The sequence below is a fragment of the Ranitomeya variabilis genome, chromosome 3 (assembly GCF_051348905.1).
Source record: "Ranitomeya variabilis isolate aRanVar5 chromosome 3, aRanVar5.hap1, whole genome shotgun sequence".
NCBI lineage: Eukaryota > Metazoa > Chordata > Amphibia > Anura > Dendrobatidae > Ranitomeya > Ranitomeya variabilis.
The window spans coordinates 657,873,609-657,889,824 of record NC_135234.1 but is presented as its reverse complement, the minus strand read 5'-3'; the positions used below and the strand labels follow the sequence as shown (position 1 = coordinate 657,889,824).

Here is a 16,216-nt window from a genome sequence, read left to right as displayed (position 1 = left end):
GGCACTGGTATCAGGACGTAATCTTTCATTGCATGTCCTTCAGTGTTTAGTAGTAAAAACTGCGTGTGTCTGCTCACAGAGCAAGAAGATATTAATGAGCTGGTAGCAATCAAAATACAGCTCCCTGCACAAGAATGCGGACCCTGGGAATCTGCCCGGGGGCCTGATAAAAGGTCATCGAGGGCCGTAAATGGCCCGGGGGCCTGAGGTTCTCCACCCCTGATCTAGATGAAGACATGTAGCATTGGGTTACTACCTATATAAGCACTGGCACTTTATATAGTTTGTTGCTATCCAATCTTCCCACCCACAAACGACTTTTTGTGTACAGTATGCTTTTGTTTTTTTAAACTATAATTTTTATTTAAAAGTTTTTAAAGATCATTAACAGAAAGTAATCTTTGTTCATTTCTACTCCGATTTACTCCAATGACATTCGGCTGTGTTTGGTGAATATTGCAAAAACAATATTTGTTGTCAATCATAAATCGGAACCGAATTTTGAAAAATTTGCTCAACTCTATTCACTCTAGTCACTTATAACTAGGTGGAGACTGGGGAGAAAGACGAGACAAGGCCAGATATAGTGTTTTGGACTCTCTCGCTAATAATTGTTCTTATATTGGCCATGAAAGGGGAATGTTCATCCTTAACTATTTTGGAAATACATAGCGGTTTGCTTCTGGCAATTTAATGCTACAAGTGGCACATCTCTTAACCCTCTTCCTATCAGCTGAATTAGTTTTTTTAGGATCTCCTTGAAATACAATATAGCCATCGGAGAGAATAAGAAAGGTGACATCTGCCCCTTGACTTCACTCACTTGATCAACGGATGGCTCTGCAGAATTGTCAGAAAGACCAGGATTTTGCCCCTCCATTGCTAGCAAAAGCTGCACTGGTAACGTTGGCCAGTTGTCTTTTTACATCAATTAAGGAATTTGTTTCTCAGACCTTGTGGGGGCATCACAACACAGAACCAGGCCCCAATCGGAGGACAATAAAACTTTCATACTCCTTATCTATGAACTGTTCCAATATTTATGGCCACAATTGTTTATCCCTCTCCCATAATGCTAGTTCTCCTTCACGTCACTTGTCTTATCTATTGCAATTTTTTTTGCTGTATTGTGTATAAGTATGTGTTTCTTCAGATTTTGTATTAGTCTATGCCTGATGAAGAGACTTGAGTAGTCTCGAAAGCTTGTAATTTGTTACCATCTTTTCAGTTAGCCATTAAAAAGTATCAACCACTGAGGACTCTCAATTCTAAATATTTTTCTGGTAACACTAATATTTTTTTTTATGCAAAAACGTCTCAAAAGCTGTTACAGAATGCCCTAAAAGACGCCCAGATATCTCAAATACTTTTTGTTTTCTTTATTTTTAGGCTTGTTATTAACTTCTATTATAAAGAATTAATTTGAATTTCAACAGAAATAAAAAGGAAGAACCTGGCAAGCACTTTTTCAGGCATTCTATAGAACAGACCAGCTCAAAAACACCTGAAAAAAATATCCAGTGAACATAGCCTTACAGGTTTATGCTGTCTAGTAGCAGTTTGGACCACCTGAGGTGTGTTCTGCAATATACTAAGCCAAGTCCTGCTTCTGCTGCTAAGCTTCTGTCTTCAGTGCAGGTGGCGAGTGCAATAGAATTGTACAACGCTCGCTCCTATGATGAAGATGGCAGCTAAGAATGACATACAAGACGCTGTCTAGTTTAGTGTATGTAATCCGCAGCACAGACCTCGGGTGATTAAAAGTGTTTCTTTTAGAAACGAGATTATAAGTACACTCATTTCTCCATTTAATAACAGAGGATTTTAAATAATATATTGAAAAGTTACTTTTTTTTTTTTTTCTTTTTTTAAAGCACTCTACAATTTTAACCATTTGCAAGCATGAGCTGCTACAAGGGAATAGAGCAATTATGCAACTTGGGTACGATTCTCTAATACAGTGTTTCTCAACTCCAGTCCTCAAGATCCCACAACAGGTCATGTTTTCAGGATTTCCTTAGTATTGCACAGCTGATAATTTCATCGCCTATGCAATACTAAGGAAATCCTGAAAACATGACCTGTTGTGGGTTCTTGAGGACTGGAGTTGAGAAACACTGCTCTAATACATGAGTGCCCGTATGTACAAACCAAAGCTAACCACTAAAGTTGTTACAGAATCCCCCAGCACCCAGAATATGTTATGCAGTTATTTGTATATATAATAGGTTCCATGTGAGATATATGTCCCTAATGCATCAGCCCACAGGCTGCGCCCCTGGGCAGAGGAGACAAGTTATCCCCCTTCTGACCTCCCCCACCTTTGTAATTCCCACAGTAAATATCAGCAGGCTCCGGCCACCTGCGGCTATTGTAATGTATGTCTGGCCTGCCGCATTTGAATGGGCCTGCCCTCTGTATCTGTTGTGATTAGTGTTGAGCAATACCTTCCGATACTCAAAGGTATCGGTATCGGCCGATATCCAAAAAATATCGGATATCGCCGATACCCGATACCAATGCAAGTCAATGGGACACAAGTATCGGAAGGTATCCTGGATGGTTCCCAGGGTCTGAAGGAGAGGAAACTCTCCTTCAGGCCCTGGGATCCATATTCATGTAAAAAATAAAGAATTAAAGTAAAAAATATGGATATACTCACCCGTCCGGCGGCCCCTGGACCTTACCGATGTAACCGGCAGCCTCCGTTCCTAAGAATGAGGAGTTTAGGACCTTCGATGACGTCGCGGCTTGTGATTGGTCATGTGACCGCTCACGCGACCAATCACAAGCCGCGACGTCATCGCAGGTCCTAAACTCCTCATTCTTAGGAACGGAGGCTGCCGGTTACATCGGTAAGGTCCAGGGGCCGCCGGATGGGTGAGTATATCCATATTTTTTATTTTAATTCTTTATTTTTTACATGAATATGGATCCCAGGGCCTGAAGGAGAGTCTCCTCTCCTCCAGACCCTGGGAACCATACACTTGGAACTTCCGATTCCGATATCACAAAAATATCGGAACTCGGTATCGGAATTCCGATACAGCAAATATCGGCCGATACCCGATACTTGCGGTATCGGAATGCTCAACACTAGTTGTGATATATATTCTGTGTTCTGTGAATAAAGTGTGTGAGACTGGAAATACGTGGAGAAGCAGTCAGCTTTTATATGCTCTCATGTAATCAAGGAATTCCAGCGAGCGTCCTTCATTCAGACTCCAGCCAAAGACAAAGTGGACCTCCTGAAACACGGGGTGGTACTAAAGAGGTACCCCAGCTTGGTAGACCCCGTTACAAAAGTGTTCAAAGTTCTTCTCCGATCCAGCATCTAACAAAACTACCCTAAACGATCATCGGATCTGATTTCACTTTAATTTGCATCGGTATCCATTAATAAAAGCAGAATAAATTTAACAAGCTACAAACACAAACAAACAAAAAACAATAAACTGTACCTATAGGGACAAAGGGCGATTCCTTAGACTTTTTAATCAGCTTCGATGATGTGGAGTCGCTTTCGGAGGGGGTCCATGCTTCTGAAGACATGTTTAATTTCTATGTGGAAGAAGAAATAAAATATCATGGCTGCTCATACTATTCATCTGGGTTACCATTATTATATGGTGAAAACTTTATAATAAACATATATAAAGCTCTACTCCGGCAGTCATTGAATAAGAACTTAAATACAACAGTTTTCCAACGCATCCGCTGCCCATTCTAAAGTCCAGGGAGGAGGGAGCAGGGGTTCCGGCCGCGCATGCGCGGTAGGAAATAGCGGACGCGACGTACGAAAAAACGTTCACTTGAACGTTTTTTCATGCCAACGGTCCGCCAAATCTCGACGCATCCAGTGCACGACGGATGCGACGTATGGCCATACGTTGTTATCCATCGGCAATACAAGTCTATGGGAAAAAAAACGCATCCTGCGGGCACATTTGCAGGATCCATTTTTTCCCCAAAACAACGGATTGCGAGGTACGTCACATGACGCATATGTGAAAGAGGCCTAACAGTTCAGGGTATATACACACCACAAGTAAAGGTACAGTTGGTCTTAGAAGTATGGACTAAGAGGGAAAGAAGAGTAAGCTGGTGACAAAAGTAATCCCATAAAATCTACCATAAAGCAATTTACTGTAAATTATCCATACAGTAAACACTATTGCATACTAGGCATGGTTAGATTTTTTTCTTTTTCTCTGGTTTAGAAAAAAATATTTTCAAATAATTGTCCTGCATTAGACAGATTTTCTTAAGTCAGAACTAAACAATGTCTGGCACCAAACCAACACAGCTCATCACCCCAAGAACATCATCCCCACAGTAAAACATGGTGGTGGCTGCATCAAGCTGTGGGGATGTCTGCCAGCAGCACGGACAGGGAAAATTGTCTGAGTCGAGGGGAAGATGAATGTTATTGTTTGCGTTACAATAAAAAAAATAAAAAAAAAATAATATGTTCACAGTGGTAGGCATGTTCTTTACATGAACTGATGCAAACCCTAAAAAAAAACAAAAAAAACCAGTAACATTCCAGCCAGCCGGCTCCTGTGTCCTGAGACCTGCTGCTCCACCACTGCCACGTCCTCACCTCAGCCAGAAACGGTACATCCGGACTATAAGTCGCAACGGTACATCCGGACTATAAGTCGCACCCCCATTTTCCACCACATAATTGGAGGAAAAAAGTGGGTCTTATAGTCTGAAAAATACCATAAGTACTATCCACCATAATTTAAAGCTTGTTACATGTGCTGCTGTTTTAATGCAGCGGCCAGAGATGAGCAGGCTAAAGATGGGCCCCACAACTAAACGGTCACTGCTTTGTGATTGCCCCCAAGCCAACAAATTTGCCAGCCAGCAGCCCTGATTCCATTGCTGCAATAATTAAAAAAAAACAAAACAAAAAAAAAAAAAAAAAAACACGCAGGAGTTTGGATTTAAGATATTTAGAAAACTTTGTATCATTTCCTTTATTACCCTTCACATACCTGCTACTTTATGTTAGTATATCACATACAATCCCAATAAAATGCATTTACTTTTGTGCCATTACATATACACAGACAGTTTTTTTACGTACATTTTCCTTTAGCCATCTCAAGGAAAGAAAGAGAAGGGTGTAATCCTTAATATTATTAGTGGAAGAATGTCACCGATAAGATACGTTTTTTCAAGGCAAAACATGGATGAACACTGAATGGTTTGATCGTGCAAACACTAAATGAACCTGCATCCAAAATTACCAAGGACAAAAGGGAGAAGCAAAAGGAATTGTAATCCCGCTGCCCTCCTGCCTGGCAGCACACGAGTTACCAACCTCAAGTGACCTGCCTGATTACACGCAGTGAGGCAGGAAGTGTGACAGCACCTATTAGCGGTGCACAAGCCTGGCGGAGACAGACGAGAAGAAACTGAGACTTCAAACATCCACATGAAGATGCAGCGCTACTATGACACTTTAATTCTATTCATGGGGTCCCACATTTCTAACCAAAGCCCTGCACCCCACAACTGCTGCAGAGGACAAGTTCATGTCACCATCCGCGCCAGTCTGGATGTGAGCCAGCTCCTGATAGCACAGATCCCGAGGAGACAGAGCGCTGCTATGTACAACTGTCACCAGAGCATTGATGCCAGGACCCTTTTATTCTATTGTTAGTCCTGGGTAGGAATCTGGGAGCAGGGAAGGGTGCACTCAAACTAATGGGATTGTCCAGACTTCCTAGGACTGTACCTGCAGGTTATGCTTTGGCAGGTTGCTTGCCCCAAACAGTCTAGGACAGCGTTTCTCACCTTCAGTCCTCAAGACCCACCAACAGGTCATGTTTTCAGGATTTCCTTAGGTGATGGAATTAATGCTTGAGCAGGTGATGAAATTATCACTTGTGCAATACTAAGGAAATCCTGAGAACTTGACCTGTTGGTGGCTCTTAAGGACTGGAGTTGAGATACACTGGGACATGAACTAACAATATTGTCAGAAATTGGAAAACAATGTTTGGCATAATATAAAATGACAGGTATTTTAATCTGACATTATAAGAACATTAGAACTGCGAAGTCATTATAGTCCTGACCATGAGTGGTCAATTAAATTTCACCAGACCACGACTGATGTGGACGGCCGAATTAACAGGGCGAAATTAGTTCTGCTCAATATTAACATGTTATTTTGTATTAGTAATTTTATTGCTTATTATCAAGCAGAATTTAGAAGGTCATCTGGCTGCTACTGATAATCCACATTGGGATAGGACATATTATACATTTATTCTCATCAGTAGTAGACTATTTATTTATATAGCGCTATTAATTCCACCACGCTTTACAAACATTGGCACTGTCCCCATTGGGGCTCACAATCTAGATTCCCTATCAGTATGTCTTTTCAGTCTGGGAGGAAACTGGAGTGCACGGAGGAAACCCACCCAAACATGGGGAGAACATACAGACTCTTTGTAGATGTCGTCCTTGGTGGGATGCGAGCCCACCACTGCAAAACAAAAGTGCTAACCACTGAGCCACCATGCTACCCAAAACAAAAATAGAAAGGAAGGGGTGTATAAGGCCGGCGTCACACTGGCGAGTTTTACGGACGTAAGAGCGCAGAAACTACGTCCGTAAAACTCGCATTACATACGGCACAATTATTCTCAATGAGGCTGCTCCTATTAGCCGTATATTACGGTTCAGTATTATACGGCTTTCTACGGCCGTACAAAATCGCAGCATGCTGCGTTTGTCAGCGTATTGCGCAAAAAAATCGCTAATGAAAGTCTATGGGGGCGAGAAAAATACGGATTCCACACGGACCTGCAGTGTGACTTGCGAGAAATACGCAGCGGTGTTAGTGAAAAGTCGGTAATTCAATTGCCGGCTTTTCATTTCTCCTGCACAAACCCGACAGGATATGAGACATGGTTTACATACAGTAAACCATCTCATATCCCCTTTTTTTTTTGCATATTCCACACTACTAATGTTAGTAGTGTGTATGTGCAAAATTTCAGCGCTGTAGCTGCTGAAATAAAGGGTTAAATGGCGGAAAAAATTGGCGTGGGCTCCCGCGCAATTTTCTCCGCCAGAATGGTAAAGCCAGTGACTGAGGGCAGATATTAATAGCCAGGAGAGGGTCCATGGTTATTGGCCCCCCCGTGGCTAAAAACATCTGCCCCCAGCCACCCCAGAAAAGGCACATCTGGAAGATGCGCCTATTCTGGCACTTGGCCACTCTCTTCCCACTCCCTGTAGCGGTGGGATATGGGGTAATGAAGGGTTAATGCCACCTTGCTATTGTAAGGTGACATTAAGCCAGATTAATAATGGAGAGGCGTCAATTATGACACCTATCCATTATTAATCCAATTGTTGGAAAGGGTTAAAAAACACACACACACATGATTTAAAAGTATTTTAATGAAATAAACACAGCGGTTGTGTAATAATTTATTGTTCTCTCAATCCATCAGGAACACCCTCGCTTGGAAAAATAATAAACGCACAAGATACATACCTTCTGGTGAACCGTCTCGTCCCACGATGTAATCCATCTGAAGGGATTAACTAATATTACAGGCAGGAGCCCTGCTAAATGCAGCGGTGCTCCGTGCCTGTAATCCCCGGCAAATGAATGAAATGTAGGTCATTGACCTACATTTCCTTCAGTCGCGGTGATGCGCCCCCTGGTGGATGTCCTCATATGACCTGGAGCGTGGGAAAAAGTTCCCAGGCTGCAGTTCATGAGAACATCCAGCAGGGGCGCATCACCGCGACTCAATGTAAGTACAGATCACTGCTTTCCTTTCAGCACCCGGGGATTACAGGCACGGAGCACAGCTGCATTTAGCAGGGCTCCTGCCTGTAATATTAGTTAACCCCTTCAGATGGATTACTTCGTGGGACGAGACGGTTCACCAGAAGGTATGTATCTTGTGCGTTTATTATTTTTCCAAGCGAGGGTGTTCCTGATGGATTGAGAGAACAATAAATTATTACAACAACCGCTGTGTTTATTTTATTAAAATACTTTTAAATCATGTGTGTGTGTGTTTTTTAACCCTTTCCAACAATTGGATTAATAATGGATAGGTGTCATAATTGACGCCTCTCCATTATTAATCTGGCTTAATGTCACCTTCCAATAGCAAGGTGGCATTAACCCTTCATTACCCCATATCCCACCGCTACAGGGAGTGGGAAGAGAGTGGCCAAGTGCCAGAATAGGCGCATCTTCCAGATGTGCCTTTTCTGGGGTGGCTGGGGGCAGATGTTTTTAGCCACGGGGGGGGGGCAATAACCATGGACCCTCTCCTGGCTATTAATATCTGCCCTCAGTCACTGGCTTTACCATTCTGGCGGAGAAAATTGCGCGGGAGCCCACGCCAATTTTTTCCGCCATTTAACCCTTTATTTCAGCAGCTACAGCGCTGAAATTTTGCACATACACACTACTAACATTAGTAGTGTGGAATATGCAAAAAAAAAGGGGATATGAGATGGTTTACTGTATGAAAACCATGTCTCATATCCTGTCGGGTTTGTGCAGGAGAAATGAAAAGCCGGTAATTGAATTACCGGCTGTTCACAGATATCGCGCTGAATGAAATCTAAATACAGAATATATATATATGTGTCTCAATGACATATATATATATATATATATATATATATATATATATATATATATATATATATATATATATATATATATATATATATATATATATATATATATATATATATATATATATATATATATATATATATATATATATATACACTGTATATATGTTTTCCCGAACATTTGAGCACATAAATCCATTAGATGTCGGTTTTGCAAGCCTGCGCGAAAATCTCGCAGTACAGATGCCATACGGATTACATACCGAGGATGCCATGCGCAAAATACGCTGACACACCCTGACTACGGATCAATATTTTGGGAACATTTCTCCGTATTACGGCCGTAGTACGGACGTAAAAAACGGACCGTATTGTCTTACGCCGAGTGTGACGCCGGCCTAATATATAGCACCGGTAACCCATGTATAAAGAAAACTAAATGATACTTGCAATATTACAAAAAAAAATATATAGGAAAATCTTTATTCGTATATTCAAAAAGCACTACAAACATACAAAAACAAAGAGTAGGGGGAATACAGTTTGTGAAAAAATCTCCAAGACAGAATAAAAAAGGAGCTCATAAAAGCCATATAATTTACGGTGGTTTTTTTTTTAGAAAATGTATCAAAACAGTAAATCATATTGCCCCCTGTTTATAAGCCCCTTGTACCTTGATTAACAGCTCTCGAAACAGTGTGATCCTCCAGAGGGGCCCAAATCATGGTGCTCCCGTTTCCCACCACACAGTATTATGGCCCCACTGACACAATATGAGACCCCAAGTACAGCTTCACCCAGCCCAGTTTCCCTGATCTGCTATTCCAGTCTCTGCGGACTGAGACTCCGCGCAGCAGGCACAATCTGCACCTGCTCCATTGGGACCCAGATGCACAGGCTGAATGGTGGAAGAGGGAGCAGACAGCTCCTTATTCCACCATAATATTAAGCTGTATCTACATCCTCGGGATACCACTGAAATTGAGACGCTGGGAAAAAGGAATTAAGGCTACGTTCACATTTGCGTTGTGCGCCGCAGCGTCGTCGCCGCACCAAAACGCATGCGTCGTGCGGCCCTATCTTTAACATTGGGGCCGCATGGCGCCGCATGTACATGCGTTGTCATGCGTTTTGGTGCGTCGTACGCCGCATGCGGCGTTAGGGCGCACCTGTCAGGGCGCGGCAAACGCAACATGTTGCATTTTTTTTGCGGCGCCGACTTTTTAAAAAACGCATGCGTCGTGTTTGCGTCGCTTTGGCTACGTTCACATTTGCGTTGTGCGCCGCAGCGTCGGCGCCGCAACGCACAACGCAAACAAAAACGCAGTTGCGTTATGAACAAAAAAACGCAGCGTTTTGCGCCGCATGCGCCCCCCCAAAGTCTAGACAATTTTTGCAATTTTTTTGGAAAACGCATGCGTCGTACAACGCACCACGACGCAAGTACTTGCGTCGTCTGCGTTGTCAATGCAAATCAATGGGAAAAAAGGCGCATCGACGACGCAAAAGCGACGCAAACACGACGCATGCGTTTTTTAAAAAGTCGGCGCCGCAAAAAAAATGCAACATGTTGCGTTTGCCGCGCCCTGACAGGTGCGCCCTAACGCCGCATGCGGCGTACGACGCACCAAAACGCATGACAACGCATGTACATGCGGCGCCATGCGGCCCCAATGTTAAAGATAGGGCCGCACGACGCATGCGTTTTGGTGCGGCGACGACGCTGCGGCGCACAACGCAAATGTGAACGTAGCCTTTTGCGTCGTCGATGCGCCTTTTTTCCCATTGATTTGCATTGACAACGCAGACGACGCAAGTACTTGCGTCGTGGTGCGTTGTACGACGCATGCGTTTTCCAAAAAAATTGCAAAAATTGTCTAGACTTTGGGGGGGCGCATGCGGCGCAAAACGCTGCGTTTTTTTGTTCATAACGCAACTGCGTTTTTGTTTGCGTTGTGCGTTGCGGCGCCGACGCTGCGGCGCACAACGCAAATGTGAACGTAGCCTAAGAGTGCGGCCATGTGGTGCAGTATGCAACAGTTCCAGCCCCTGTATGTATTTTGGGCTACAAAAAACTCCAAAAAACTTATAATCTGTTCGAAGAAGAATGATGAGCATTACAGAGTCTGCCACCAGATTGAGCTAAGGGCATGTTCTCACGGTCAGTAAACGCTGCAGGTTGGACGCTGTGTACAGCCGCTGCGGCCAGATGTTTCAGCATAGTGGAGGGAATTTCATGAAATCCCATCTCCACCATGCGTGCAGGGCCGCCTCCGGCTGCCCTGCGTAACCGGACATGTGGCGCGTCTTTCCAGAATCAGTTTAGATCTTCCCACAAAGGTAAAACCGCAGTCGGCACCAGGGCCCGTGCACACGGATGGGTTCGTTCTGTGCCAGTGTCATACATTATTGTTATTTTTTGAAATTAGATGAATTTATTGACCAAAACACACAAAAGAAAAACTGGAAAAACAAACTCGTGTGATGTGAAGCCCAGAATAGTGTTCTTCTAAGTGGGACAGCTCCTTAGGAGCCACAGATTAAAGTGGAGCGCCCACAAGGGCCAGGACCCCACATTGTGTGCCGGGGAGCGAATATCGGCATCCAGGTACCAGCAAAATCACCAACAATGCAACGGCCATCGCAGGCTCTTCAGCACCATAACACACGCACATGTGATGCCCAGGTCGCTGCGGTCAAATTTGTTCTATAGCCTCAGTAGGTGATGAAAATTTTGGAGAAACTCAGCAATGGGACAAGGGTTTTGCCGGAAGGAAGATATAGAAGGACTACAGATCCCAGCATGTCCTCCCAGATGCAGGGCAGTAACTTAGTACAGAAATGACATAACCTGCACCAGTCAGCTACTTACTATACTGTAAACGGAAGTCAATGTATATTGGCCTGCTGGAATAACCGGCGCCCTGTACACACACCGTAAGTCTGCAGCCATCAGTGCAGCCCCCTGTACACACACAGTAAGTGTGCAGCCGTCAGTGCAGCCCCCTGTACACACACAGTAAGTGTGCAGCCGTCAGTGCAGCCCCCTGTACACACACAGTAAGTGTGCAGCCCCCTGTACATACACCGTAAGTCTGCAGCCGTCAGTGCAGCCCCCTGTACACACACCGTAAGTCTACAGCCGTCAGTGCAGCCCCCTGTACACACACAGTAAGTGTGCAGCCGTCAGTGCAGCCCCCTGTACACACACAGTAAGTGTGCAGCCATCAGTGCAGCCCCCTGTACACACACAGTAAGTGTGCAGCCGTCAGTGCAGCCCCGTGTACACACACAGTAAGTGTGCAGCCGTCAGTGCAGCCCCCTGTACACACACAGTAAGTGTGCAGCCGTCAGTGCAGCCCCGTGTACACACACAGTAAGTGTGCAGCCGTCAGTGCAGCCCCCTGTACACACACAGTAAGTGTGCAGCCGTCAGTGCAGCCCCCTGTACACACACCGTAAGTCTGCAGCCATCAGTGCAGCCCCCTGTACACACACAGTAAGTCTGCAGCCGTCAGTGCAGCCCCCTGTACACACACAGTAAGTCTGCAGCCGTCAGTGCAGCCCCCTGTACACACACAGTAAGTCTGCAGCCGTCAGTGCAGCCCCCTGTACACACACAGCAAGTGTGCAGCCGTCAGTGCAGCCCCCTGTACACACACAGTAAGTGTGCAGCCGTCAGTGCAGCCCCGTGTACACACACAGTAAGTGTGCAGCCGTCAGTGCAGCCCCCTGTACACACACAGTAAGTGTGCAGCCGTCAGTGCAGCCCCCTGTACACACACCGTAAGTCTGCAGCCATCAGTGCAGCCCCCTGTACACACACAGTAAGTCTGCAGCCGTCAGTGCAGCCCCCTGTACACACACAGTAAGTCTGCAGCCGTCAGTGCAGCCCCCTGTACACACACAGTAAGTCTGCAGCCGTCAGTGCAGCCCCCTGTACACACACAGCAAGTGTGCAGCCGTCAGTGCAGCCCCCTGTACACACACAGTAAGTGTGCAGCCGTCAGTGCAGCCCCCTGTACACACACAGTAAGAGTGCAGCCCCCTGTACACACACACAGTAAGTGTGCAGCCGTCAGTGCAGCCCCCTGTACACACACAGTAAGAGTGCAGCCCCCTGTACACACACACAGTAAGTGTGCAGCCGTCAGTGCAGCCCCCTGTACACACACAGTAAGTGTGAAGCAGTCAGTGCAGCCCCCTGTACACACACAGTAAGTGTGCAGCCCCCCGTACACACAGTCCTCACCCACCTGGCGGCCGTCCTGTGCCCACGTCTGCACTGCTCAGACTTGAAGCCAAACTACTGCGCAGTCGGGTGACAAGAGACAGCTGACGGGGTCCACTGACGTCATGAAAACGTCGCAGCCAATCAGTATGCGCTATGTAGCTCACTTGCTAACACCGCTGAGTAGAGGTGACCGCAGGAGACCAGGCCCCGCCCCGGCCAGACGTGTAACCAATGAGAATCGCTGTGACAGTGAGCTCGCGCTAGGCCTCACCTGCTGCCTCCTCCTATTACATAAACATCACAGCTGCGGTCCGCGCATGTGCAGTCTGCGCTTTTGATGCACTCTGGGACTTGTAGTTCTGCCCACAGTGCTGATTTGCTGTAGCACCACCCAACCTGTGCTGTACCTCAGTTTATTTGCAGTTTACACCTCAGTGCTGTACTCACAGCAATAACGCTGATTTACAAAATCCTAGATGAGCGCAGACCTGCGCACACTGACAATGGCGGACACGTACTGCCATACAGTCATAGTAAGTTTGTTGTGGTATAAATTCACTAGGAAAGGTGAGAATAAACCCTTTGGGTATGTGTACACGTATTCTTGAGGTCTGCGGATTTTTCCGCAGCAGCTTTGTGAAAACCGAAGGTAAAAGGCGCTGTGTTGTACCTGGGGATTTCCTGCGGATTTTGTGTGGATTCCTATTGTGGAGCAGGTGTAAACCGCTGTGGAATCCGCACAAAGAATTGACATGCTGCGGAATGTAAACAGCGTTTCCGCGCGTTTTTTTCGCAGCATGTGCACTGCAGATTGCATTTCCCATAGCTTTACATTGTACTGTAAACGCATGGGAAACTGCTGCGGACCCGCAACTGTGGAAACGCTGCAGATCCGCAGCAAAATCCGCAGCGTGTGAACATAGCCTAAATATATAAGGCTGCGTTCACACTTGCCCTCCGACACTGCATTTGGAGCAGGGGTGTGTGCAGCCCCCCACCTGCTGCACACCATACTTTCCATGTCAGGGGGGTGAAGACTAAGGGTATGTGCACACGTATGTGTGAGGGCTGCAGATTTTTCCGCAGCAGATTTGATAAATCCGCAGGGCAAAACAGCTGCGGTTTATCCTGCGGATTTATCGCGGTTTCTATTGCGGATTCCGCTGCGGGTTTTCACCTGCAGTTTTCTATTGGAGCAGGTGTAAACCCGCAGCGGAATCCGCACAAAGAATTGACATGCTGCGGAATGTAAACCGCTGCGTTTCTGCGCGTTTTTTTCCACAGCATGGGCACTGCGGATTTCGTTTCCCATAGGTTTACATTGTACTGTACTCCGCATGGAAAGCTGCTGCGGACCCGCAGCTGTGCATCCGCAGCGTGTGCACATAGCCTTACACACTGCACAGTAGGAGGGGTGGGCGAGCACGGAGCGTGGTGCAGTCATATCTGGCTCCACATGACACTAGGTTCCTTTAAAATCTAAAAAAAAAAAATGTTTGATGAATTTGACACAAATCAAAAGCCACAAATTAAAGTGTTTTGGCCGATATAAGATACGGCTACCACCTTTCAGGGCTTAGGCTGGGTTCACACTTGCGAGTGCAATGCGAGAAACTCACAGGAGACTATCGCATCAATAGCCGGCACTCGGGACCGGAGCATTCAGTTGCCTGTATTTCTATGCAGCCGCACGCTGCGGTCCCGAGTGCCTGCTATTGAGGAGAGAGACTCGTGTGAGTTTCTCGCATTGCACTCGCAAGTGTGACCCCAGCCTAAGGCATATTCACACCAAAAAAACAGTAATAAATGGGGCCTTTGTGTTTTATTGCAGCACTTGGAAGTCATTCAATATGACAATGTGGCCCTCAGATCAGAAGAAGCTGTGGCCCCGTGATTCAGGGGAACAGGCAAATGGAATTAAAGGGAATCAGTCAGTAGGATCGTCCCTCCTAAGCCGTCTATGTGGGCACACAGGTCATAGGAGGCTGAATAAAGTGACACCCTGATATATGTGATCCGATGTCTTAGGCTAGTTTCACATTTGCGGACGAGGGCTTTGCGGAGGACGGCGGAGTCCCTCTGTTAAGCCCCGCCCACTGCATCGACCTGCGCTGAACGTAACATGTTGCATTTTGTCGCGGTCAGCTGTTATGATCCGGTGGTAGGATCACCAAACTGACCTGATAGGTAAACCTGAATAGTTGGACAAGCTCCGGGGATGTGGGAACTATACCGACCGCAATCCTGATCCTATCCACACACACTAAAGGCAGCCGTGGAGCGTTACCTAAAAACCTAGACGCCTCTTCACAGCCTGAGAAACTGGCTACCCCTAGAGAGAAAGCAAAGCCTCACTTGCCTCAGAGAAATAACCCCCAAAGTTTAGACAGCCCCCCACAAATAATAACGGTGAGTTAAGGGGAAAATACAAACGTAGGAATGAAAAACAGGTTTAAGCAAATGAGGCCCGCTAACACTAAATAGACAGAAAATAGCAAGGGATCTGTGCGGTCGGTACAAAAACTATCAAAAACAATCCACGCAGAAAGTACAAGAACCCCCACACCGACTCACGATGTGAGGGGCGCACTCTGCACCCCAGAGCTACCAGCAAGTGAAAAATCACATATAAGCAAGCTGGACTGAACAAATCATATACTGAGAAACATTTTCAAGGAAACAATGAGCAAAAAGAACTAGCAAGACTTAGCTTCTCAGAAAGAGACAGGTCACCAGGGAAATCCAGGAGAGGTCAGAACCAGTACTGAATACAACGACAGCAGGCAACAAGTAAAGGTCCAGGTGGAGTTAAATAGGAACCAGCATAACAGAAAATGAGGCAGCTGAGCCCAGCTCCAGACCCGCAGTATCGCTAAAGGCCACCAGAGGGAGCCCAGACGGAATTCACAACAGTACCCCCCTCTTGAGGAGGGGTCACCGAACCCTCACCAGTGCCCCCAGGCCGATCAGGACGAGCCGAATGAAAGGCACGAACCAAATCGGCCGCATGGACATCAGAGGCGACAACCCAGGAATTATCCTCCTGACCATAGCCCTTCCATTTAACTAAGTACTGAAGCCTTCGTCTCGAAACACGAGAATCCAAGATCTTCTCCACCACATACTCCAATTCTCCCTCGACCAAGACCGGAGCAGGAGGATCAACAGAAGGAACCACAGGCACCACATATCTCCGCAACAATGACCTATGGAACACATTGTGAATGGCAAATGATGCTGGGAGGTCCAAACGAAATGACACAGGGTTGAGGATTTCCAAAATCTTATAAGGACCGATGAAACGAGGCTTGAACTTAGGAGAGGAAACCTTCATCGGAACATAAC

The 16,216-nt window shown here is 46.0% G+C and overlaps 1 protein-coding gene across 2 annotated transcripts in view; it reads right to left on the bottom strand.

Moving 5' to 3' along the window:
* Positions 1-13,045, bottom strand: part of HIGD1C (HIG1 hypoxia inducible domain family member 1C) — a 48,875-nt gene extending 35,830 nt beyond the window's left edge. The window contains exons 1-2 of one of the 2 annotated variants that reach the window (XM_077297817.1): positions 12,894-13,045; positions 3,462-3,561 (exon numbers count right to left, since the gene is read on the bottom strand). In XM_077297817.1, coding sequence (XP_077153932.1) covers positions 3,462-3,552 — 91 coding nt within the window. In that variant the 5' untranslated portion in view covers positions 3,553-3,561; positions 12,894-13,045. Of the gene's footprint in view, positions 1-3,461; positions 3,562-12,889 lie in introns of both variants that reach the window. The other variant, XM_077297818.1, reaches the window with a different exon arrangement.
* Positions 13,046-16,216: the final 3,171 nt, after the last annotated feature.